Source organism: Acinonyx jubatus, chromosome B4 (assembly GCF_027475565.1).
Source record: "Acinonyx jubatus isolate Ajub_Pintada_27869175 chromosome B4, VMU_Ajub_asm_v1.0, whole genome shotgun sequence".
NCBI classification, from domain to species: domain Eukaryota; kingdom Metazoa; phylum Chordata; class Mammalia; order Carnivora; family Felidae; genus Acinonyx; species Acinonyx jubatus.
In genome coordinates, this window is record NC_069387.1 from 14,151,942 (window position 1) to 14,176,114 (window position 24,173).

Here is a 24,173-nt window from a genome sequence, read left to right on the forward strand (position 1 = left end):
GCTCCAGGCTCTGAGCTGTCAGCACAGAGCCCGACGCGGGGCTCGAACTCACGGACCGTGAGATCATGACCTGAGCCGAGGTCGGCCGCTTAACTGACTGAGCCACCCAGGCGCCCCTGTAACTATCTTTATACAGGTTTAAAATAACTGCTACAACTGATCTAGTTATTGTTAGTAGCACCTCAACCTAAATGTGCTAGTTTGTAGATGTCTTTCACAGAAAAGTTACCAAATCAAAACGTTCCAAGCCCCCTGGTTCTGATCTAAAAGGAAAACCTCAAAATTTTATAGTAGTGGACAAAAATATTCATTCTTTTAAAGAAAATTTTCATTATCGGGCACCCGGCTGGCTTAGTCCCTAGAGCATGAGACGCTTGATCTCAGGTCCTGAGTTCAAGCCCAACACTGGGTGTGGAGCTTACTTTAAAAAATTTTAAAAAGACCTAGTTTTATCAGGTGTCAGAAAATGTCATCCAGTTATGATAAATAAAACATTTAGAAAATTTTTATTACTGAAATATAGTAATATTTCAGTAATACAGTAATATAGTAATATCACATACAGTGTTCTATTTGTTTCAGGTGAACAACCCAGTGATTCAACAGCTCTAGACATTACTCAGTGGTCACTGTGATAAGTGTAGTTACCATCTGCCACCAAACTTACAACAAAATGATTGACTCTGTTCCCTCTGCTGTCCTTTTCATCGTTGTGACTTACTTATTTTGTTAACTAGAAGTCTGTACCTCTTCCTCTTCCTCTTCATCTATTTTGCCTATCTCTCCATCCCTCCCTCCTCTCTGCCGACCACTTGTTTGTCCTCTGTATGAATCTGTTTCTGGGTTTTTTTGTTTGTTTGTTTATGCATTTGCTTTGTTTTTTAGGTTCCCCGTATGACTGAAATCATATGTTATTTGTGTTTCTCTGTCTGACTTATTTCACTCTAGGTCCATCCATGTTGTTGCAAATGGCAGAATCTCATTCTTTTACGGCTGAGTAATTTCCACCGTGTATCTATACCCCATCTTCCTTATCCATTCATCTATGGACACTTGGGTAGCTTGGCTATTGTAAATAGTGCTGCAATAAACATAGAAATCCATATATCATTTCGATTTAGTGTTTTTGTTGAAGCATTCACTCTGAATTTAGCAAACTATATATTGTACGTAAACATACACATATATTCGCTATGTGTTTTATCTGCCAAAACATTTGGTCCACTCACGGTCTACACCTAATTATAAAGTACTCTTGCATTTTCAGGGAAAGCTGTGACCTATAATTAATTAGAGTTAAAACTGCAAACTTGAATTTATGGTCACATTCAATATGGTACATTAGTCTGAATAGGTCTGATTGGAGCAAAGACAACAAATCAACCCAGATCCCTCATCACATAAGTTCTAAAGGAAACTGACGTCTGTAGTGCTTCTAATATATCAGAAAGCAGGACAATGCGTTATAAATCCTCTGACACCAGCCCCAAACCGGTGTACAGTTGGAATAATGATGCTGTGGTATAATGGTGAGCGTAGCCATGCTTGATGGAAAAAGAATGAGGCGGATGTGAAACAGGATTTAAAAGTACAAAGCAGTTCAGTTTTCAGCCCACGCAATTTAATTCGATTTCAGTGACAGCAAATATCAGATTTTGCATAAAGGTAGGCATACTGGAAAAGGTTTTCTCAGATTTGAAAAGTGGATAGGGATGATCTTTTACATTTATCAAATGAAATATCTTACTAAATGCTTTTTATTTTTCTAATTGATTAGTAACACTATTAATATTTGTTGTGCCATTTTTTTTCTAATTTAGAAATACCAGTAGCAGATCGTTTATAAAAGGACACAGCTGTTTGAAAGACAAAGAAATTTACATTGGCAGACATGAAGAACTATTTCCCAGTCTGGGTTCACTCAAATAGTTTTCAGATGCAGAATACAAAGTTCGATCACATACAGACAAAACGACAAGAAAGCACATCAACAAATGCCTGTCAATTATTTTGGAAATACTGACCGAAATTCCTAAAATAATCTTACAGAGTGTCAGAGAAACACATTCTAGACTGAGCCAGCTGTTAACTTGCATCTTCTAGTACTCTGAGGCACCATTAATTCCAAATTTTTGCATGTGAAAATGAAATGTTTTGCAGAGAATGCATGCAATAGGATGAAATAAATAATTATAAAGACATATACTATGCATTTTCCCACATAACAAATTGCATTTTACCTTAATATGAGGTAGTGCAATAAGGAAAATGGCTCATGAAAAGAAATATGTTCTTTCACATAATAAATAATATATATAAGCATATATGTATAATAAATATATAATAAATATAATAAAGTAATACCCTTTCCATAAAACCAAACAGACCCCATCTCTGTTAAAAATACTTATATTTTATTTATTTGTTTATTTTTAAGTTTATTTCTTGATTTTGAGAGAGAGAGAGAGAGAGAGAGAGGGAGAGAGAGAGAGTGAGAGGGCACACGCCAGCATGAACAGGGTAAAGGAAGAGGGGAAAAGAAAGAATCCCAAGCAGGCACCACGTGGAACCTGATGCAGGGGCTCGAACCTACGAACGCTGAGATCATGACCTGAGCCAGGAAACCAAGAGTTGGACTGACTGAGCCACCCACACGTCTCTTATTTAAAAACAAAACAAAACAAAACACCTAAAAATCCTTTAAAAGAAAATGATGTAGTTCAAAACAACACTTTATATCAAAGTGTGCCACACGCAGATACTTCAAAGAATCCAGCCTAGGGTCCACTGAGCCATGAACCGGGGAACACCAGACTCTTTGGGGAACTGAAGACTTAACACTCTTGCCCGAGTAGCTCCCACAGAACATTTCAGTTAATCACGCCAGGGTAAGGATAGATGCTGACTCTTTCACATATTTTCTCAGATCAGGTTTTCATTATAATATTTTATGGTTTTAAACCCTTTGAAAATGTGCTCAGGGCACTTCCCCGCCCTGTCCAAAAACTGGCAAAGGAGAGGGCATGCCTCACAGAGTCCTTTGCCCAGCAAAGGACATTCTTCAAAGACTTGTTCAGGGTCCCCCTCACTCCCCACCCTCCACCCACGATGGCTTTGACTCTGGTATGAACTCCTGTCAAAAGGCCATCAACAACATGCTGAAACTGGCTGGAAAGAAGTTCTCTGAGTCAACACTGGTTTGTTGTGCCTCTAACAATTCTCAGGAACTGAACATACTGTCTGAGTTCGACCACACCTTCTGGAAAATGAGGGCAAATCTCAAACACTCCCAAGTATTTGTTGATTTTTCAGAGGCTATGCCCTGTTGGCATTACCCAATGAAGACAGACCTCTGACCCTTGAGGACCTACATACTGAGAAACAAAGTGACATGTTCCTAGGCCGTGTTACAACTGAATTCCATTTGTACTTCCTTCAGATGCCCGGCAAGATTGAGAAGGAACACGTCCAGAAGCCACGTAAGTTGTGTTCTCCTATGGCCCACCAAAGGAACCGTAATTTTACTGCTATTCCTGGTAATGCGATCACATCCACAGCCACAGAGTTTAGAGCAGGAAAATCACTATTTTTATAATGTTTACCTCCTGTCAAATTGCGCGCGCTAAATCACGAAACTGACGTGTGTTTCAGCCCAGGAAACTGAGTAGTTTCACTAAAGCCTGACTAAAAGAGAGAGACATATATGTCTGGAAAGGGGTCTCCATAAGCATACACATATGTGAGAGTCAAGGTATTTTCTCTATTTGCAGTGCGGTTAATATTTATTTCAGCATGCAAAGAATCCAAAAGAGATCACCAAGATTTGTTACACTGGGAATTTTCCCAAATGTTTTTATGTTTCTCCTTTCACCTGGAGCCTGTAGACTGGGGAAGTAGCCTTCAGGTGATAGGTTAACAACAAAAGATCAGCATTATGTCATAGATCCTTCTCTTTTTTTCTCTATCTGTATTTATTTCTATCCCTATATGTTGAAAAACATGAGTTCGCATTCAGGCCTCCCATTCCAGCTTAGCACCACAAGAAATATTCTAAATTCCCTCCTTTCTGTGTTTGTACCTTTCTTCTCCCATGCTGGGAAATATTGCCTCCATTCTCCTCATCATACTTACTTACATCTCCAATCTCTCTGAATATCGTTATCTTAAAAAAACATTTCTTGAGCATCACTGCCACACAATGTTACATTAGTTTCAGGTACAGGATTTCGTGATTTGACAAGTTTATACGTTATGCTCACCAGGGTAGAGCTACCATGTGTCCCATTACACGGCTCTCACGGTCAATATCGTTGACTGTGTTCCTTATGCTATGCTTGCATTCCTGTGACTTACTCGTTCCGTAACCGGGGGCTTGTATTGCCATCTCCCTTTCACCCCTTTTGTCCAACACCCCCACCCCCTTCCCCTCTGGCGACCATCGGGTCGTTCTCTGGATTTATAGTTCTGATTCTGCTTTTTGTTTCCTTGTTCATTTCTTGTAAAGATTCCATTTACGAGTGGAATCACGTGCTATTTGTCTTTCTCAGCCTGACTTAATTACCCTCTAGGCCCATTCATATCGTCTCCAATGGCAAGATCTCATCCTTTTTTACAGTTGTGTAATAATCTATTGTGTGTGTATATATATATCCGTATATTGTAATTTTGTACATGTAGCAATATATCACATATGTGTATACAGTAGGAATGTGTATGTATGTATACACATCACATTTTCTTCGTCCATTCAGAAAGACGAACTCTTTGCCACTCAGATTGGGTGCGCAGACCCACGGCATCAACATCTGACTGGAGCTTTTCAGAAATTCAAAGTCTCAGGCCGCACCCCAGGAGTTGCATTTCCCGAGATGCCTGGGTGATTTGAATCCACAGCGGAGTTTGAGAAGCGGCGGACTAACTCACCAGGCCACAGGTGACACAGACTCCGGAATCTGGCATGTTTTATTTTCCAGATTGATGATCATCGGGTGCAGCAAAAGCTGGGCATCCACAGTCACGACTGGCCTTGCTCTGCAGGGAGAAAACAAGAGGTTTCCATGAGCCACATGAGCAACACTGCACTTCTAGGGACCACTGCCAACGTTCCCAGCCTTCAGGCCAAGAATTTGCCTCACTGCATGAACAGGTGGGCTCCAGACTTAACTAATTACCTTAAAACACATGTCGTCGCTCATGACTCCAAATGAAGGATGCTATGGGCCCCATCAAGCAAAACTGTGTTCACAGACTCGCTTTGTTTATGGAGGGGGCTCAGGGTATTTGGTGCTATCGCCATGCACTGCCTCTCTGGAATCTGCTCTATTCCTATCGGAGCCAATGCATCATTCTGCATTCACTCGTGCCTGTAAGTACTTGAGTTTTGCAAATTCTCTCATCTTACGGGCTGATGGTGTTTTATTTTAATTGATAATGTTCTATGCAAGCTTTGCAGATTTAGCTAAACTCATAAGGGTGGGTTGACAAGATCATTCTGGACTTCACGCAGAGCAGTGGCTGTCGATCCTGACTGCACAATATAAGCATTCCAGGAGTTTCCAAACAGGTAATATGTCCAGGCCCCACCACAGATGAAGTGCATCAACTCCTCAGGGGGTCAGGGCCAGTCATGGGAATGTTAAACAAACTCTCCAGGTGGTTCTAATGCTCGGCCAAATTTGAGGAGAGGGAGGAATGTAAGAGCAAATGGAGTTCCACCCACCCAGGTGAGGCTAACCAGAGACGCAAGTAACTCATTAGGGGAGGGGACAGGGCAAGTTTCGAACCTGGGCTCCGAGATTCGAGAGCTAAGAGCCAAGTCCCCAGATGACAACAAGAAATGATGTCGCGCTGGGTAAGTTTTCCTTTGACAGGAGGGAGGGCCGTGCCTTGGGACAGTGTGTGTTCATGATTATCACAATGGGCCCCACCGGGAGTTTACCCTACACTCCTTACCTCTACTTTGTTACATAATTTTGTTTTTAATATTGTGTTAGCTCCAGGCCTTGAAAAAGCAAGATAGTAAGACCGAGTAAGACATGCCCAGAGTTAGACAACCACTGGGGCAAATACCTATGAGGAAAGACAGGGAGGGAGGGAGAAGCCTGGCGGCCAGGCGTCAGCCTGCGAGGCAGGTAAATAGTAATCTTTCCTCACAGGTAGCCCTCCTCTATAAGCACCTTTCAATGTGTTTTCAAAGCAAAGAGAAAAATTCAAACATAGCGTATCGTTTTAGAAGTTCTCCTAAGATTCAAATCTTAATTTAACATTATGTGAGTAGGGGCTGGAAGTCTGGTCATAAGGTATGAGAATAAAAAGACAGAGAGATGAGGAGCGCCCGGTGGCTCAGTCAGCTGAGCGTCCGACTTGGGCTCAGGTCATGATTTCAGGGTTCGTGAGTTCGAGCCCCGTGTCGGGCTCTGTGCTGACAGTTCAGAGCCTGGAACCTGCTTCGGATTCTGTGTCTCCTTCTCTCTGCTTCTCCCACGCTCTATCTCTCTCTCTTTCTCTCAAAAATAAACAAACAAAAAAAGACAGATGAAGGAAAGCAATTGAGAGCAAAAATTCCTCCAAACTTTAAAAAGAGCATCTACATGTTCTCCAAAATAAATAGTTGGGATGTACTCTCTAAGGCAAAAAGAAACAATGGAAAGAACACTTGCATACTGCAAAGCACGTACCTGTAAACAGCTACTTTTCCTGTTCCGAAGGCACCCACAATCAAATCTAAAAAAAGACAAAAACTCAAAACACATGCACACACTTTACAGAAACAATCTCAGCTCATAATCATAAAGAGCATATTTAGCACCCCAAAATGCTGATGGTAGAGAGTGAAGCTCATCAAATGAGAGCGGCAAACTGCACTGTCCTGAAGACATTCTGGAAAGGATGCTGGAACATCACTGTAACCCAGGAGGACACACAGACCAGTACCCTTCTGGACTTAGGAAGGCCAACTTCCTCGAAGTGCTTTAGAAATCCATCATAACACCCTTTCTCCCATCCTCTGGACTTAAGACCTACGTGTGAAGGAAAGCAAAAGGGGAAAAAACTGGTGCTTAGTGCCTGTATGTACCAGGCTTGTGACACACATTGTTTTCCCATTCCTTCCAGCACCTGTGAGGCAGGTACTATAACCCATGAAGCGATACATGTTGACTGTCAGGTTGACACAACCATTCGCTCTTTAGGAATAGAGTGGATAGTGAGTATCCTCTTGGCAAAGCGATTAGTAGTTTGTGAAGTAACCGATGTGTCATTATCACGATCTTAAATGACAATAACGTTGGTAATAATAAGTAGCACGTGCTGAACACTTCCTCTAGGCCAGGAATTCTTCTGAAGGGTTGACCTTAATGATTCCTTGCGAAAAGTTAGGAAGTCTCTATAATTATCAGCACAGTTTTGCAGGTGAGTAAATTGAGGCTTAAGAAGGCAAAACTATGGGGGCACCTGGGTGGCTCAGTCGGTTAAGTGTCCGACTTCGGCTCAGGTCATGATCTCGCGGTTCGTGAGTTCGAGCCCCGCGTCGGGCTCTGGGCTGATGGCTCAGAGCCTGGAGCCTGCTTCCGGTTTTGTGTCTCCCTCTCTCTCTGCCCCTCCCCTGTTCATGCTCTGTCTCTCTCTGTCTCAAAAATAAATAAACGTTAAAAAAAAATTTAAAAAAAAAGGTGAAACTATGAATTCACTGGGGCTGGTCTACGGCAGTGCTGAGTAATAGAACAAGCTTAGGTGGTCTGAGGGGTAATGTTCACACTGATCCCAGTGATCGGCTAATACACAGGTAAAGCAGTGTGCGCTTCTAAGTCTAATGTATCATGGTTATCCTTAGTAGATGGCAACCAAACAAAAATAAAAATGACAGTAGCTGAATCTGAGGAGCAAAATTTTGATGCAGATGTGAGCAAACTGGACCTGGTAGAAATAATCGCCACAGAAGGAAACTTGCAATAGTTGAGACTATAAGTGGTTAATCCTAGCAGAACAGAAATGAAAACACACACACACACACACACACACACACACACACACACACACACAGAGAAGGAGGGGAACGTATCTGGCCGGTCCATATGGAAAACCGATCATGGAATTAAATGGGTTTAACGGACTTTGCAGGAAAATGATTTGTAGACACTCACCTTTCCTGAATGTAGGAGCAACATGGGGCTGTGAACAGGGATGATTCCCCTTGGAGGACGGAAGTGCCCTGGCCTGAGCCCTCAGCTAATGATGGATGGATGCCGATGATAGCTGGGGACACCCACTTCCTCACCCCTCCAGTGGGATAACTCTGAGGCATCTTTTGCCCTGTCTCCCACATGTCCCCAGCTCCCGCTGTCCACCGAATCAACCTGCTTCGTAAGCATCTTTATGGTGTTCTCCCTTCCCACGGCCCTCTTCCCTCCTGCCTTAGCAACGTTTCTTGGAACCACTTCTCACATAAACTGCTTGCTTTCCAATCCTTGTCTTAAAGGTCAGTGCTGGAAGAACCCAACCTAAGACAACAATAATTCTTGTGAAAATGTTGGTTTTTCAAAAAAAAAAAAAAAAGAAAGAAATGGACTCCGACATCTTCAAGGTTAAAACCACAGTCAAAATGCCTCGTGTTTTATAGCCACAGAATCTGATTCAGATAATAGGCTCGAGACTCCAAAACCTCCGCATCTAAAAAAGTGTGCATGCTAATGTTCAGAAAGGTGAATGAAGGTCGTTTTAAAGGATTCTGTATTTGTGAGATTAAAAGACACAGATTAAAAGAAAAAAGACAATTTGGGGGCGCCTGGGTGGCTCAGTCGGGTAGGTGTCCGACTTCGGCTCAGGTCATGATCTTTCAGTTCGTGAGTTCGAGCCCTGTGTCGGGCTCTGTGCTGACAGCTCACAGCCTGGAGCCTGCTTCAGATTCGGTGTCCCCCTCTCTCTGCTCCTCCCTCGCTCTCTCAAAAATAAATAGACATTAGAAAAAAAAATTTTAAAGGAAAAAAGACCATTTGACAACTGTGGCTCATGGAATAAAATAGCCTTTTCCAAGGATCCAAGTCTTTGAAAGCCAGAAACCAAAGTTTGAGTCTACCAATTTTAAAAATTTTATCAGAATTTCAACTTTTTCAAGTATTTTCACATATATTTTTTTTCTGTTCCCTTCTTCTTTTCTAGCAAATCCGTGCATTTCTGCTATTCAGAGGAAAAAGAGTTACTGATTTGAAAATACAGACTCCAGTATTCAGACAAGTGTGGGCCACACGGTCCTCAGGGTGATCCCTATTTGTTGAAATGACACCAGATGAGAGTTCTATGAAAAATGACTCAAGAGGAATTGTGTGCTTTGTTTTTGGCTCCAAACAAGGTTAAATATCAATATGCCAAGATTAGACATTTTATAAAAGATGGGTTTTAGGAACGGACTGTCCAGAAATGGCAAAGAAAATAAGACTAGAAGCTCTTCCAAGGCAAGAATCTTTCTCCAGGCTTGCACATGACAAGTACTTCATGGGATGGTTCAGGTTGAAATAAATGAAGATAGAAATAATGTTGGGATGCACAGCACCAGGTACAGGGCCAGATTGGGAACGGGGGCTTTATGAATGCTTGAACTAGGAGAATAAGTAATAATGAGATAACATACTAAAGATAAGAGAGATGAAGAAGTGCAACAGACGAGCTAATGGAAAACAACGGTTAAGTTCTGCTAGGGTTTTGTATAGGTGCGCATGCACACGCACGCACACACACACAGAAGCCCCAGCCAGATTCTAGAAAATTCCAGAAAGCGGTACAGAAGCTGCATCATGACTAGATCATCGCTGTAGACAAGAAGGTGAGAAACACCGTCCTGACAGTAATGAACAAGAGGCCTTTTCCTTTAGGAACTTTGATTCATTCCTGTGCCTCAGGGTGGGAATTTTACTACCCTGGAAAAATAAAGTAATGGGCAAAATAGGCCACAATTTTCTTCAGGAGAATGTGGCCACAGTTATTCAGAGACCAAGAAAGCAGTTATCTACCAGGAAAGTATGTTTGCCTTTGGAGACACCATCTTGGTATTGTGCCTGCTGGAAAAGGCTGGAAACATTTAGCTCCGGACCTTAAAATTCTGGGATCTCTGTAGGGGGAAGACCTGATCTTCCAATTTTTTTCCTAACCAATTTGTCCTTTCAAAATATGGGATTTGTTTTAAAAAGTACTATGCAGTTTCCACATATGTGTATATGTATATATACACACACATGCCCATATTATCCTTATATATACATACATATATTGATGTTTGTGTATATATGTACACACATATGTATGTATATACACACATATATGTCCATACAGATATACATGTGGGTGTATATTATGTATATATATATATATGCATATATATGTGAACACATAATTTTTTTTAACCCTGTGTAATCCCATCATGCTTAGGAATTTAAAGGATAATTGGAAGAAAAAGTAATTTGAGTACTGACACTTGGATTCATAACTTCCTCCCTTTGAGATAACAGGTCTTATACTATTATCTGATGTATATTCTCCTTTCTTCTAGAAACTTCTTAGAGGCAGATTCTGAAAACAAATTAAAAATTTTGCCTTTCTTTATATAGAGACACAGCCATTTTTTTTTTTCTTGAAGAAACAGCTGGCAACTAAAATTGGTTCTTTCCCCTTAATCCAAAACTGTTCCCAAAATGCTGGAGTCCTTTGTTATCACCTCACATTGCCTGAGAAACATAGTTTATTTTCCTTTTGGCTTTTGATGAAACAGCTGAGTACTTTTAAGGATACAAGAAGGGGGACATTAGCATGAATGCAGGATCAGTTGGCAAGAAAAAATAACCCTAAAAATGTGAGGTCGTAGGAGATGTATTACACCTCCGGTTTGTATTTTATTTCTCCGCAATTATGATTATTAAATGAGGAAGAAGAAAAGAGCCAAACTTCTAAAGTGGTACTTGGAAGGAAATTTTAGAGGTGGAAGACGTTCTACGTGAAAACATCAGCTTGGTTTTGAGTATGGATGTAGGTGGGCAGGAGGGAGTGGAAACTTCCTAGGGGGAAAAGAGGGGAGTCGGTGGGAGGGCAGACAGCAGGAAGAGGAGTGACCCTGCTGTGTTAAAGGATCACCCAGAATCCTTTAGTAGAAGTCCTCTTGGCCATCCAAGTGCCGCCATTTCACAAGATGTGAGCCTCTTACCAGCCACCTTCTCACTTTTCCTTCCCACACTCATCTTGTTGAAGAATGTACCAATGCTTACAAAAATGCCATCAGACCACTCTTTTTATGTTTTGGAATTAAGAAGCATTTACTATTTTAGAATAATTCTGCACAATGAGAATTGCCATAAAGAGCTTCCAAACAAACTTTCTCTCCATCTGTCTCAAAATAAATAAATTAACTTAAAAAAAAAAGGAGGGGGGGAGCCTGGGTGGCTCAGTCAGTTAAGTGTCGGACTCTTGGTATCAGCTCAGGTCATGATCTCACACTTTGTGGGTTCAAGCCCCGCGTCCAGCTCTGTGCCCACAGTGCAGAGCCTGCTTGGGATTCTCTCTCTCCCTCTCTCTGCCCCTCCCCTACTCTTTCTCTCTCGTCCCCGCCCCCCAAAATTAATAAACAAACTTAAAAAATGATAACTTCCAGACAATTGAGAAATATGGGAACATACAACCAATAGTTGTATAAAAAGATTACAATTACTCAAGAGAGAAGGCTTCCTCAAACGTGACCAAAACAATGTGGGAATCACAAAGGAATTTGAAAGTGTAAATTCTTTTGCAAAAAAAATGGAAGCAAGGTCAAAAGAAACAGGAGAAGATGTTTACAATGTATATGCTTGATCAAATGTGAGTATTTTTCAATGCTTACAAGAATGTCTGGCATGGAGTGAAAAATACATAGTAGTTATTATTAACCCCAATTCATACTACACCCATAGAAATGAATAATAAAGCTATAAATATTCTAGTAAAAAGACAGTAAAGAGGCAATGCACATAAAGATAAACAGCTATAACCAACAAATCTATAAAAATGTTCAGCCTCATTCGTCAGCAAAGGCATCCAAAGGAAAGGGACAATGAGGTATCACTCTGACCTTTTGATTGGAAGATATGAAAGGTTAGTATCAGGCAGTGATGGGTGGAGAGCAAAGGACTGAAGTCATGCTGTCTGTGGGAGGGAGGGTAAACGGGCACGATTTTCTTGGGAGGTAGTTTGCAGAGGGCTGTGACAATGCAAACTTTTGACCCAGCATTTGCACATCCAGGAATATATATATATATATATATATATATATCCTGAGGATATATTGGACAATTGTGCAGAGATTTGTCAGACATATGCTAACTTTATAAACTATTTATTATTAAAAAAATTTTTTTTAATGTTCATTTCTGAGAGAGAGAGAGACAGACAGACTGTGAGCAGGGGAGGGGCAGAGAGAGAGAGGGAGACACAGAATCCGAAGCAGGCTTCAGGCTCTGAGCTGTCAGCACACAGCCCGATGTGGGGCTTGAACACATGAACCGCAAAATCATGACCTGAGCCGAGGTCGGGTGCTTAACTGACTGAGCATTCAGGCATCCGTATAAACACTTTAAAGATACAAATTCTTTTGCTGCAATAACTCCAAGAGATGCATCCTTTAATTATTGCCATTTCGAAATGAGGAAAATGAGATACAGAGAAGCTGAATACAGTACATGACAAGGTCAAGTTTTAAACGCAGGCAGTCTGGCTGCAGAGCTGATCCATTTCCTGTTCTACCATATTGCATCCCAGCAGCACATCTACAGGCCATTTTTTCTCTCTTTAATTTTTTTTCAAATTAAGGTATATTTTTCCTAGAGTAATTGCCTCCTTTCTAAGCAATCGTGTTCCAAGAGCTTTGATAAATGCATCCAGCCATATAACTACCACCATAATCAAGGCATAGAACTGTTCCATTATCCTACAATGTCGCCCATGCTGCCTGTCATCACACCCACCCCACCTGAAGCCCCAGCATCCACTAATCTGTTTTCCAGAATGTCAGAGAAATGGAAACGCACAGTGTGTAGCCTTCTGGGTGTGGCTTCTTTGACTCAGCTTGGTGCCTACGAGAGACACCCACCATGCTGTGTCATGAGTCCATTCCTTTTTATTGCTGAGCAGGATTCCACTGTGTGGGTGGCCCGGAGTTTGGCCATCCCCGTCTAGGGGACACTTGAGTTGTTTCCCGTGTGGGGAAGATCACTCTAAACATGCATATACAGGATTTTGGTTTTGATTTGTAAATTGTCTTGTTGAATCTCTCTCACATCCTTGAATCTCCCTTATAAAGCAGTGTTTTAATTCAAGTGGAAAATCACTGAGCGGAAGGTAAAAAATTGGGAATTCTAGACTCCAGTTCATCTTGCCACTGGTTTCCTAATGGCTCTGGGCAAGTCACTGTTCTCTGACGGGTGTCTGGCAAAATCTTCAACGTTCTCGTGGTTCGAGAAAGCCACGAGCTCTGTAGAGTTGGTTGGGGTCCCATGACTGTGCCTCCCATGCTCTGTTTTACTGTCCAGGCCTCTCCCTTGCCTGTCATTCAGCCTTGCTTCTATAGAGTTTCTATCTCCCCTTGCCCTCACTCTGGGACGGCAAGTTTCTGCCTTTCTTCCTGACTTACCCAGACTCAGGCCTGCGACTTGCTTACCTCCATCACTCAGCTGCCTGAGCTCTTCGTTCAAAGACTTCTGGCTATTGTCGTAGCATTAAGTGATGCTCACAGTTCCCGACATCCCCTCCAGGCCCTTCTCCTCACTGTCCTCATTGTCCAGGCTCCATCTCTGCTAAGCCCTCCCCACAGCATGCAAGTGTCCCCAAGACGAATGGAGGTTGTCCAATAGAGTTCTATACCCGGCCCCGCCCAGGCTCTCCTCATTTTCCTACAAGGACGCCATTCAGAGAAACGGTGGGATTACAGATGATGTATAAAATGACGGGGTCAAAGGTGGCGAGTAAATATGGCAATGTTGACTTGTAAATAGGTTATGAAATTGGCTTCAGCATTTAGCACTAGAGAAACAGCTCATGTCTGCGGGAAGCAGGCATTAAGATAAGTCTCCTCGAGTTTGGCAAATGTGTTAATCTAAAAATAGACAGAGGCTGCCTTTCTTCCTTGCTTTTTTATTGCAACATGCAAAATATTACTGAGAGGGGAGGTTATGAGTTGAGGAAGAAATGCCTGAAAAAAAAATTGCTTGGTTTTATCCCAGAAAGTAATAATCCTAACAATCTGTCTGAAATGCTTCCAAATGAACTCTGGACAAAAACATTTATGAGCTGGAATGCAGTATTAGGTTGCAACATTCTAATTTACGGAGAGTTTATTTTCCTTTTTTCAAAAAAGAGTCCTACAAAAAAAATAAGAGTGAAATATCAAATGATGAGTCTGTCTTATGAAAACAGTTTTCCAAACATTACTGGCTTCTTGGGGCGGCGAGGATCACCTTTTTCCCTCCGCTGTTGCTTGATGTTTTACTTGTTGCGTTCTGTCACCAAATCAAAGGCATTTCACTTTATCCCTGGTGTGGCCACGTTAACAATATGTGTGCCGTCCAGTCAGTTGCTAAAAGTCTTGGAGAAAAGTCTGTTTCTTTAGGACCAGTCCCATTTATAAGTGGCTGCCTATTGGGAGTGATTTCATAGTCTCCAGAAGAGCGTGGTATCTCACAAGGCACTTGCCCCACATGCAGCCTGATAGATAAAAGTCTAGGATCCAGACCTTGTGAGGCTTTATAAGTTCGCTAATTGTTAGAGTTTACATGTTGTAGTCCTAACCCCCAGTACCTCAGAGTGTGACTTTTTTTGGGTCTTTAAAGAAGTAATTAAATTGATATGAGGTCACGAGGGTGGGCCCTATTCTAATCTGTCTGGTGTCCTATAAGAAAATTTGGGCACAGGCACACCGAGAGGGCAGACCATGTGAGGACACAGAGAGAAGACGGCCATCTAAAAGCCAAGGAGAGAGGCGTCAGAAGAAATGAACCCTACCTACACCTTGATCTTGGACTTGTAGTCTCCAGAACCACCAGGAAATAGATTGCTACAGTTTGAGTCCCCTAGCAGGTAGTACATTGTAATGGCAGCCATAGCAAACTGATACACAAAGATACACATTTATAGAGTTGCAAGGGAAGTAGGAGGGGAAGAAGAGAACATTTATGCAGTGGTTCCCTCATTCAGACTTGCTATTGAACACCTGCCACGAGCCCAGTCCTGTCCTCGCTACCAAAGATTCAGCGGAGGGCAAGAAGACACATTGCTTGCCCGTGAGGCACCTGTAGTCTGTCAGCCATCTCTCTGAGGGGACTTGTTAAAAAGGCAGGCCAGTGCCCTCTAAGTCAGAGTTCCTGGGTGTGACCCACTTCCCCAGGTCACTTATATCCTGATAAGAATGAGAGTGTTAGCTCCTTCCCCACCACACATTTGAGGAAAGGAAAGAGTGTATGTTTCTGTAGCTGGTGTGGAGGAGTGATTGGGGGCAGAAAGAAAAGGAAGAGGGGGATGAGAAGGGCTGAACATCCTCCCAGTGAGCTTCACCTACTTCACCATTTAGCTTGAGGGCTGGCCAGACCCTGAGCTTTCTGTTGTACCTTCGTGCTCTCGTGAATTTCCCTCAGCGTTGATAGTTTTTAGGAAACCAGCTATTAGTAATGTCACCATGGGAAAATGTCAGGAAGGAAATATAAAATGATGGCCACATAGAAAGAGGAGCATCACATGAGCAATGTTGGCAAAGAGAAGGTACTGAGAAGGATTTTGCTCGTGTTAGTTATTTTGAAAATTTCTCATCCCTTTCTTGTTAGGAGGCTTTAGGCACAAGTTACCTAAGTCATCACCTTAAGGCAAAGGCGTAGGTCTGGCTCAAAGAGCCATCCTGGATCTCTGCCTTAGAGCTAGATCCCCATCCCTCCCACCTCTGTTTGGTGAGTGTGTTAAGAAATAACAACAATCGACTACGTAGAGGCCTTCACAGTTTGCAAACTGTCTTCACGACAGTCTTGAGGGGCGGAGAAGCCAAGGTTAGGAGACGTGTAGGTGGTATGTCCCAGGCTACAGAGGTGATAATGACCCTGACTCCAGTTTGCTGAGGTTTCTATCATGCTGGCTACTGGTTCTCCTGGCTTAGCAGTTTGAACAGCAAGTGGTAGTCAAATGTCCAGCAAATACAGAACTAGGGTCAAGGGTTCTGCTTGTCAAGGATGAGGGCACCACTTGAATCAGGCTTGCCGTGATCCCAGGAGAGGATGTCAAGGTTTATTTTAAAGGGGCTCATCATCTCTGTGTACATTTCTATTCTCCTTCCGCACAGGAATAAAATCGTTTACTGGATCTAACTGGAGATGGAAGGTAATGGTCAGGGCAATAGTGTGTGTGCCAAGGTGTGTGGCTATGAGAAAACTGATTGATTGATTGAGTGATTCACTCATTCATTCACTGAACACATATTTACTAGGTGCCTTTTCGTGTCAGCCACTGCCTTGGGCATAAGAGACTCCACAGTGAGCAAATCCAAACCAGTGCTCGCCCTCACCTAATACAGGGTCCAGCGTAGTGGGTGAAATAGATATTTATCAAATAATCGCACACATGTGTACTTCCAATCGGAGATAAGTGTTCTTAGAGAAAGTCAACAGTCAGGGAAGACTTCTTAAGGAAGTGACTTTTGAACCGAGTTCGTAAGTGGGAAGTGAACTCCCGGGAAAATGTCCAGGGTGCATAAAGACAGAAGGGATGCTTCAAGTGAATGACTCTGAAATATGGCTTTTAAATCACATATTAATAAATCAAAAATGACTTGCAGAAAGAACATGCAGTGGGAGGTCAGAAATAATGCAGAGGTTCTAAGTCTGGGAGAGCTTCCTCCTGCTCCTCCACATCCTGCCCCCCCCCCCCCGCCCATAACAGGAACCGTGGCAAGGCATCAAGTTTTTATTAGCTATATCTCTACAAGTAAGATCAAGTATAAGTGATATCCTGTCATATTTACTGTTGCCCTGGGTTTCATAAAGAAGCCAGCTTCTCCCCTTTCTGGTAAGGCACAGATGAAGCTTGGAAGTCACTACTCCATCCTAACAACAAGTCAAAAGCTGAATAAACTGGGTGCGCCTGGGTGGCTCGGTCGGTTAGGCGTCGGACTTTGGCCCAGGTCATGATTTCACGGTTCTGAGTTCGAGCCCCGCATCAGGCTCTGTGCTGACAGCTCAGAGCCTGGAGCCTGCTTCGGATTCTGTGTCTCCCCCTCTCTCTGCCCCTCCCCGCCTCACGCTCTGTCTCTCAAAAATAAATACACATTAAAAAAATTTAAAAAAAAAGCTGAACAAATTGGAAAAAACCAACAGCTCTTCTGATAGCCACAAGAGAAGTGACGTCACAGGGCAAAGAGCTGTGCAGAAGTGGAGAAACTGACAGGCGGATACAGCGAACCACCTACTGGAACAGCAGCTGCCTTGGGAGCCAGGGCCGGGATGCAGAAACCTGACCAGCAGCTGATGAATTGCTGGAAGACCAGTGTGGAGGACTCGGAAGACTAAAAACTCTGGGGGGGGGGGGCCCAGTCACTAGGGGGTGGGGGGAGGTACACCTTAGTGAGTTTTATCTCCTGCGTCTCTACCAGGTTCTCACAGTAAATATTAGAGGAAAAATCCCTTTACGCTTCTGGCAGGGGGAGGGGAGATACATGCTTCATTCTTTAAAAAAATTTTTTAATGTTTATTTGTTTTTGAGAGAGAGAGAGAGAGAGAGAGAGAGAACATAAGCAGGGAGGGGCAGAGAGAGAGGGAGACACAGAATCCAAAGCAGGCTCCAGGCTCTGAGCTGTCAGCACAGAGCCCGACACGGGGTTCGAACTCATGAACCAGGAGAACATGACCAGAGCCTAAGTTGGATCATGACTGAGCCACCCAAGCACCCAGATATATGCTTCATTCTTAGCAAGGTCTGCCCTCAGGAAAAACTAAACCAGAGCCGAACCTGCTGGGGTATTATCAGAGCCTAACTGAGCTGGGGGAAGAGAAATACTAACTCCAACCCACTCTTGACATTCTGCTCAACATAAAGGCAGGGGGGCTAAGAAGCATGTATAAAGTTCACAGTCCAGAGGCTCACTAAAAGACTGAGACCTAATCACGAGATTATAAAACACTTCCCCTCCCCCAACACCTACCATCTCGTTGCTAAGGCCTGTTTATAGCAGTTCCTTTTATTCAGCATATCATGCCCAGTAATCAAAATGTTACAAGACACAGCTAAAAAGCAAAAAATACAGTGAGGAGACAGAAAGAGCAAGCCTCAGAACCAGATTCAGATATGGCAGGGATGTTGGAATGATTAGACTTGGAATTTAAAATAACTAGGTTTAATATGCTAAGGGCTCTGATGGATGAAACAGCATACAGAACAGCTGCTCAAGGTAAGCTGAAGGATGGAAACTCTAAGAACCAAAACGAAATGACAGAGATCGGTAACACTGTAACAGAAATGAAGAATATCTCTGATGGACTTATTAGTAACCTGTACACAGCAGGGGAGCCATCTGAGCTAGAAGGTTCTCAGACTGAAAAGCAAAGAGAAAAAAGAGTGGAAAAGAACAGAACAGAATATCCAAGGACTGTGAGACAACTATAAAAGGTGTAACATATGCATAATGGAAATCCCAGAAAGAGAAGAAAGAAAGGAATAAAAGAAATGTTCAAATGATAATGATGAAAATTTTCTTGAAATCAAAGTTCCAGGAAGCTCAGAGAACACTGAGAAGGATAAATGGCAAAATAGGTCACCTGTGCATATCACTTTCAAACTACAGAAAATAACAACAACAAAAATAAATAAAAATAAGAAAATAAAAACAAAAATCTGAAAGAAGCCAGAGGGGGAAATACCTTACTTATAGAGGAGCAAAGATAGCATTGCATCCAACTTTTCTCCAGAAACCATGCAAACCAGAAGAGAATGAAGTGAAATACTTGAAATCTTAAGAGAAACCCCCCTCCCCCCCCACCAACCTAGAATTCTTTACCCTGCAAAATTATCCCTCAAAATTCAGTTCAAAAGTGAAGGAGAAAAAAAGTCCTTCTCAGGGCAACAGGAATTGAGGGAATTTATTGATAATAATCCTGTCTTCAATAAATACTAAAAAGAAGTTCTTTAGAAAGAAGGAAATGATATAAGTCAGAAACTTGGATCCACATAAAGAAATGAAGAGCTGGAGAAGGAATAAGTGAAAGTAAAATAAAAACTCTTACTTTCATTATCCTAAATGGATCTAACATGTAATAGCAAAATGGTAATAGCAACACTGTATTTGACTGTGTGTGTGTGTGTGTGTGTGCATATATATAACTTAGCACGTATATACATTTTATTTACACGTTATGCGTGTATGTCATATAAATATATGGCAGCCATGATACAAGGAATGGGAAGGAAGAATTAGGATTATTTTGTTACTATAAAGTACCTATACTACCTGTAAAGTGCTACAGTGTTATCTCAAAGTGCATTTGGATTAGTTGTAAAAGTATACCGCAAACTCTGGGGCAACCACTTAAAAGTCAAAAGGAAGTATATATCCTTAGTAAGAAGAAAAAAAATGGAATCATAAAATGCTCAATTAAAATCACAAAAGGCATAAACAGAGTGAAAGACAAAAATAAGAATAAAGAATAAGGGCAACGATGGAAAGTAGGAACGAATACAGTAAAACTTAATATAATTATATTAATAATCACTTCAAACTTCAATGGTCTAATATACCAATTGAAATATAGAGACTGTCATAGTGGATTTAAAAATAAGACCCAAACGGGGCGCCTGGGTGGCTCAGTCGGTTGAGCGTCTGACTTCAGCTCAGGTCACGATCTCACGGTCCGTGGGTTCGGGCCCCGCGTCGGGCTCTGGGCTGATGGCGCGGAGCCTGGAGCCTGCTTCCGATTCTGTGTCTCCCTCTCTCTCTGCCCCTGCCCCGCTCATGCTCTGTCTCTCTCTGTCTCAAAAATAAATAAACGTAAAAAAAAATTTTTTTAAATAAAATAAAATAAAAATAACACCCAACTATATGTTGTCTATAAGACACACATTTTAAATATAAAGATGCATATAGAATAAAAGTAAATGGATGGAGAAATATATCCATGGTAACATTAATCAAAGGAAAGCAGGGGTAGCTATATTAATTTCAGACAGAGCAAGCTGCAGAGTAAGGAAAGTTATCAGAAATAAAGAGAGGCATTACATAATGATAAGGGAGTCAATTCTCCAAGAAGATATAATGATCTTTAACATGTATGTGCCTAACAACACAGTGTCAAAACACATGAGGCAAAAACTAATAGAAATTAAAGTAGAAATAGATTAATCCACTATTATAGTTAAAGTCTTCACCTATTTGATAATGGTAGGTGAAGTGGAATGATTTCTTGAAAGAAACAATATGCCAAAACGAACACAAGAAGAAAGAGAGCATTGGAATAGGCCTGTATCAATTAAATAAACTGAACTAACAATTAATATGAGTTCATCTGTGAATTCTACCAAAGATTTAAGGAAGAAATTATAAAATTATCTACATTCTTTTCCAGAAGATGCACGTGGAGGGAATATGTCCTAACTCATTCTACTAGGCCAGCATTACCTTAATATCAAAACCAGACAAAGGCAATACAAAGAAAGAAAACTACAGGCCAGTGCCTCTCATAAGCATAGATACAAAAGTCTTCTAAATATTTACAAATCAAATCCAAGAATGTATACAAAGAATTATACACCACAACCAAAGGTGATTTAGGTAAGCAAGGTTAGTTCAACATTTGAAAATCAATTAATGTAATCCATCACATCTAAAAGCTAAAGAAGAAAAAATCACATGATCATACCAGTAGATGCAGAAAAATAATTTGACAATATCCTACAGTTATTCAAGACCCAAACTCTCACTAAACTAGGAATACAGAACTTCCTCAACTTTATGAAGAATGTCTACAAAAACCGAACAACCAACATTATACTTTGTGGTAAGAAACGTGAAGTTTTCCCATTAAGATCAGAAATAAGACAAGATATCCCCTCTCACCACTGCTTTTCAAGATCACAACAGAAGGCCTAGCTAATGCGATGAGACAGAACAAGGAAATAAAAGGTATATATAGATTGGGAAAAGAAGAATAACACTATCTTTGTTCACAGATGGCATGATCATCTAAGTACAAAATCCAGAAGAATCAGCAAATAAACTCCTGAAACTAATAAGTGATTATAGCAAGGTTGCAGGATATAAGGCAAATATACAGAAGTCAATCATTTTCCTATATACCAGTTACATATGAATAAGTAAAATTTGAAATTAAAAACACAATACCATTTACATTACCATCCCCTCCGCCCCCCAGTGAAATACTTAGGAACAAATCTAACAAAATATGTACAGATCTGTATGAGGAGAACTAAGTAACTCTGATTAAAGACATCAAAGAACTAAATAAATGGAGCAATATCCCATGCTCATGGATAGGAAAACGCAATACGGTAAAACCTTGCTTTGTGAGCATAATTTGTTCAGAAACATGCTCATAATCCAAAGCACTCAAATATCAAAGCGAATTTCAAGGGCCATTGGCTCAGTTATGATCACGTGACATTCAGTGTCACGTACTACTCGTATTACAAGACATCGCTCGTTTATCAATTAAAATTTATTAGGAAGGTTTGCTCATCTTGCAGAACACCTGCACAACAAATCACTCACAATGTAAGGTCTTATGGTATTGTTAAGATGTTATTGCTCTATAGATTCGGTGCAATCCCAATCCAGATCTTAGCAAGTTATTTTGTGGCTCCCAACAAACTAAAGTGCATACAGGGAGGCAAAAGATGCAAAATAGCCAATACAATATGGAAGGAGAGCAAAGTTGGAGAACTTACTTGAAGACTTACCATAAAGCTAGTGTAATCAAGACAGTATGGTATTGGTGAAAGAATAAACAAATCAATGGAACAGAACTGAGAACCCAGAAATACATCCACATAAATGCGGTCAACGGATCTTTGACCTAGGTGCAAAGAAAATACAATGGAGCAAAGACAGTCTCTTCAACAGATGGTGTTGGAAAAACTAAACATCCACATGCAAAAACCAAAACAAAACAAAACAAAACAAAACTAGATACTCTGAACAAAAATGAACTCAGAACAGAAAACTGAAATACATGTAAAACACAAACTGTAAAACTTGTATAAGATAACATAGAAGAAACCCCATGGATGGCCTCGGGTATGGTGATGACTTTTTAGATACGATACCAAAGACACGATCCATGAAAGGAAGAATTGATAGATACAATTCATTAAAATTAAAAACTTCTGCTCTGTGAAAAACAACGTCAAGACAATGAGAACATAAGCCACCAACTGGAGAAAATATCTGTAAAAGACACATCTGATAAAGGATGCTATCCAAAATACACAAAGAACTCTTAAGACTTAAGAGTAAGACAATGACCCCAATAAAAATGAGCCGAAGTCCTTCACAGACACCTCAGGTAACAGTGAGCCTATGAAAACATGCTCCACCTTATAAGTTACCAGGGAAATGCAAATTAAAGCAACAAGTTATCATTACACAGCTATTAGCAAGACCCAAATCCAGATCACTGGTGAGGGTGTGAAAATGGAGGAGTTCTCACTCACTGCTTGTGGGAATGCAAAAGGTTGACGGTGACCCTGAGCCTGTTGACCCCAACACACCTCCAGGCTGCAGTGGTATTAGTGCTGGACTCTCCTGGTTCAGTGCATGGCTTTACCTGGGATATTTTCATGGCTTTTGCCCTAAGTTTCTTTTTCATTACTGCTCGTTCCGATCATTGCTGAAGACTGAAGTATTTGAAGTGTCATTTTGAAATATAAAATACAATCTCTTTTCCCCATTATTTTCCTAATAAAGTACCAATTATTTATGCTATTCAAGGCCCTTCATTACCTGCCCCAAATCTACCTTTCATCCCTCCATTTATGCTCCCATGAGTTTGAACCAAATCACTTCCAAAATCACCTTTTCTTACCTCTGAGCCTTGCTCAGGCCGTGTTCCTCTTTTGGAAAGCTGTCTCCTTATAACCACTTAAAATCATACCTATATCTTAAGACCTTGCTTAACCATTACTTCCCCCAGGAAGCTTACTTTGAACACTTTACTTAGCTACAAGAAGCTTCTATTTTTAACTCATTCAATATTAATTTTTTTTTTACCTCTTAAAACTCTTCTTATATGCCATTTGTACTATAGTTAATTGTTGGATGCTTTATCTCCAAGATTGGATTGTTTCTTAAAGGCTTGGATTAAGTCAAAATAGTATCAATATGTCACTTATAACTAATATTTAGCAATTCCTACTAGGTTTTGTTCACAGTGTCAACCGCTTTATACATATTATACATACGTATCTAGCTTAACTTTCACAACATCCCTTTAACTTGTCATGCTTACACAGTCAGCCATGGTAGCAGCTAGAATTTGAACTCTGACCCATGAGGACAGGGTCATTGTTTAATTCAGTGCTATATCCTCAAAACCTAGAAGAGTGCCAGGCACACGAATGGCACTTAATAAGTATTTGTTGAATAAATTAATGAATTGTATTTCAAAAGTACAATTTCTTGAATATCATATAACTAGTAAATATTATAATACCTTTATCCTTAAAAATGAAGAAAAATGGTGGCTGTTCTCAACATTAGCCGAATAATATTAATGTTGCCCAAATACCTGTTGTTGGCAATTAAAATGAAAAATGTTGACTTACAAAGTGTAGGTTGAATAATGAAAACATGATTTGTTGATTTCAAGCAATATTGATGGTTTGCAATGGAGCTATAATATATGACAACGTGGTAATCTACAGAATTCCATGCATTACAAGTCTTGACATGCTCATTACCATGATAAAACCTAGTGTCCAGATCTTGATTTCTAAATATTGTTCTTCAATAAAGAAACTGTAGGTTTTGAAGAAAGGTTGATTCCAGGGCTGAAGCACCGAAAATACAAGATGAGCTCGGAGCATGCTGTGACGTTATACAGTGAGGAAATGCTTATAAGAGGATGGGAAAAGAACACATGATTTGGGGCACCTGGGTGGCTAGTCAGTTAAGCACTGCACTTCGG

General features: G+C 41.0%; 1 protein-coding gene across 1 annotated transcript in view; it reads right to left on the bottom strand.

The window, feature by feature from the left end:
• ITGA8 (integrin subunit alpha 8) overlaps window positions 1-24,173 on the bottom strand; it is a 186,133-nt gene that overhangs the window by 70,131 nt on the left and 91,829 nt on the right. Inside the window, exons 14-15 of the mRNA XM_027073509.2 lie at window positions 6,678-6,723; window positions 4,924-5,031 (exon numbers count right to left, since the gene is read on the bottom strand). Of these exons, the coding sequence (XP_026929310.1) occupies window positions 4,924-5,031; window positions 6,678-6,723 (154 nt within the window). The remainder of the gene's footprint in view (window positions 1-4,923; window positions 5,032-6,677; window positions 6,724-24,173) is intronic.